Genomic DNA, 2320 nt, shown 5'->3' with positions numbered 1-2320 from the left:
TCATCCCCCCACAGCTATTACCTTTTGTATCAATTGACCCTTCCTTTTTAGATTGTAAGCTCTAACGAGCAGAGCCCTCTGATTCCTCTTGTACCAAATTGTAATGTAACTGTAATGTCTGCCCTCATGTTGTAAAGCGATGCGCAAACTGTTGGCGCTATATAAAACCTGTATAATAATAAAAACATAAAAGTAGGTCAATCACATCCATATTTCAAGTAAAAGCAAGTAAAACCACCTTACATTTGGCATCCCCATTAGAGTTCCCTCCCCCCCCCCCCCCTACACAGTCCTCCCTTACATCAGGTGCCCCTCCACACATCAGAGTTGCTCCCCCCCCCTGTACTCACAGATCACAAACTGCCAAGGCAGCCCCCCCCTTCATCTCTCCAGTTGTGATAAGTCACATAAGGGGAGAGAGGAATGACAGACTGTCTTCACTCCCCTGAAGTAAGTTATGCACATGGCACCCCCATCCCTGCAATAAACCATTGTGTCCAGGGTGGCCGCCCCTCCTCCTGCCCATCGCTTGTCCCAGCCCTGTACCTCACCCACCTAATCCCACAACACTATCCAAAAAAATGCTTTAGACACACTTAGTGAAACATCAGCTCATGATAAACTGACCCTTTCGTGCATCTGGTTATTTGTTAGCTACAACACTTTATTTTGGATAGACAGGGATGCGATAAGTTTACTTGAACCATTCGACAATACTTGGTATTGTCCTATAAGGAGGAGCCGCTTTCAACGCGCTACATATTTTGCAGTATGCAAGTAGAAAACCGGTTTTGGATAGCGTTGGCCGATATCTGAGCCTCCAACTAAAATACTGTTGGTATCTCTTCTCATCTTTATCCAAACCCAGAAGATATTCAGCCAGTAATTTGGGAGATGAAAAGTCGTCAACATGAATAAAAGCGCTGGGTGGAATGAAGCGCTCATAATTTTTACGTGGAGGACCCATGACGATGGGCACACTTCCTGCCAGCAGTGAATTTTTCCAGAACTTTTCCGTGATGTAATCCTCATGTAAGGAATTCTCAAAGGCAAGGTAGAACTTATATCTGGCCAGTGTTTGCAAAGTCTCATTCCGCGGAAGAGGCAAGCCATATTTTCCATAGACATCAATTGGAACGTATTTCTTTAACTCCTCATAATATTGGGTTCTCCTGTACTCTGTATTCCAGTTGCTCACCGCCCAGGCCACCAACTTTGATTTTTGGGGGATTGTAAAATTTTCTTTTCCATCAACTTTTTCTAGCCCTCCACTTGGAACATATATATCTGAATCAAGTCGGTAGGACATTGTGAGGTTGATTTTGTCATCCAGGAGCTTTAAATTTGGGCAGTTGGTTGGAGACTCCATGCTAAACCAGATCCAGTATTGGTCGGATGGTCTTGGCTCTGGAGGTAAAAGCTTTTCTGACTTATATACATCCCGGTGACTAACAACAACAGCATCTGCTATGGAGTATGCATTTCGGTTCATGGTGTAGAAACAACCAGAGTTTTCATTTCTTGGACACCTATTTAGAGGAAACTGAAAACCTAATGGCCACGTCCAAAGTAAGATGGTCAGCAGAGACCTATTGGAGGTCTCCAATGTCTCAGTTGGTGGCTTTGTCACAGTCAATCGGTTTGATGTCACTGAGAACTCTGTCACAAAGTCTGATGTCACCTTTGGCCTGTGTTGGATTTCAACATTTGTGACCAATTGTCTTTCTATACGATAATAGGCAAATGCAACATAGCAAATGGTTCCCAGTAATAACATGCCAAAGTAGACCAAAGTCAATTTTGAGTATTGTTTTAGGAAATCCATATGGAACTGAAGCGGCTTCTTGTTGTGACTTTTACATGAGAGCTCACCTTAATATTTAGCTCTATGTTCCTGGGGAAAAAAAAACAAAAAGAAACATAAGTGTCATGCAGAAACATTTATGGCAACATCTTAAAAATTGTTCACAGTGCAAAGACCCAACAGACCTTTCGAGGACTACCTTTATGTGTGTCTTATCAATTGAAGTTTCTGTTTAGTGACAAACCAAACAAGAAAAGAAAAATTGAGTTGGGGTTTAGTGCTTCCAAGTTTTTTTTTTTTTTTGCGTTTTTTGTGGGGGGTTATATTTATAGCAATTCTTTATACAGAATTCAAATCAAGCCATAATTTTTTGACCAATTGAATAGTTCGAAAATGAAAAAAACTATTTCAGTCGGAGATTCTGATACATCTGAATCTCTGAATAACCAAAAATTCATTCGAATTTACATTTGGACCAAAATTAATTGCACATGTCTAGCTGGTGGTAAGGAGGAG

The 2320-nt window shown here is 41.3% G+C and overlaps 1 protein-coding gene across 1 annotated transcript; it reads right to left on the bottom strand.

The window, feature by feature from the left end:
• Positions 1-594: 594 nt before the first annotated feature.
• On the bottom strand, positions 595-1839 carry LOC141141326 (3-galactosyl-N-acetylglucosaminide 4-alpha-L-fucosyltransferase FUT3-like). Its single transcript, XM_073628999.1, has one exon. It carries the CDS (start codon positions 1823-1825, stop codon positions 695-697), a length of 1131 nt encoding a protein of 376 aa, XP_073485100.1. The 5' UTR covers positions 1826-1839; the 3' UTR covers positions 595-694.
• Positions 1840-2320: the final 481 nt, after the last annotated feature.

The sequence above is a fragment of the Aquarana catesbeiana genome, linkage group LG04 (assembly GCF_042186555.1).
Source record: "Aquarana catesbeiana isolate 2022-GZ linkage group LG04, ASM4218655v1, whole genome shotgun sequence".
Lineage (NCBI taxonomy): Eukaryota > Metazoa > Chordata > Amphibia > Anura > Ranidae > Aquarana > Aquarana catesbeiana.
This window is presented reverse-complemented; position numbering and strand designations above follow the sequence as displayed.

Coding starts and splice junctions, on each gene's coding strand:
- LOC141141326 (XM_073628999.1), bottom strand. CDS start 1,825: ATGGATTTCCTAAAACAATACTCAAAATTGACTTTGGTCTACTTTGGC.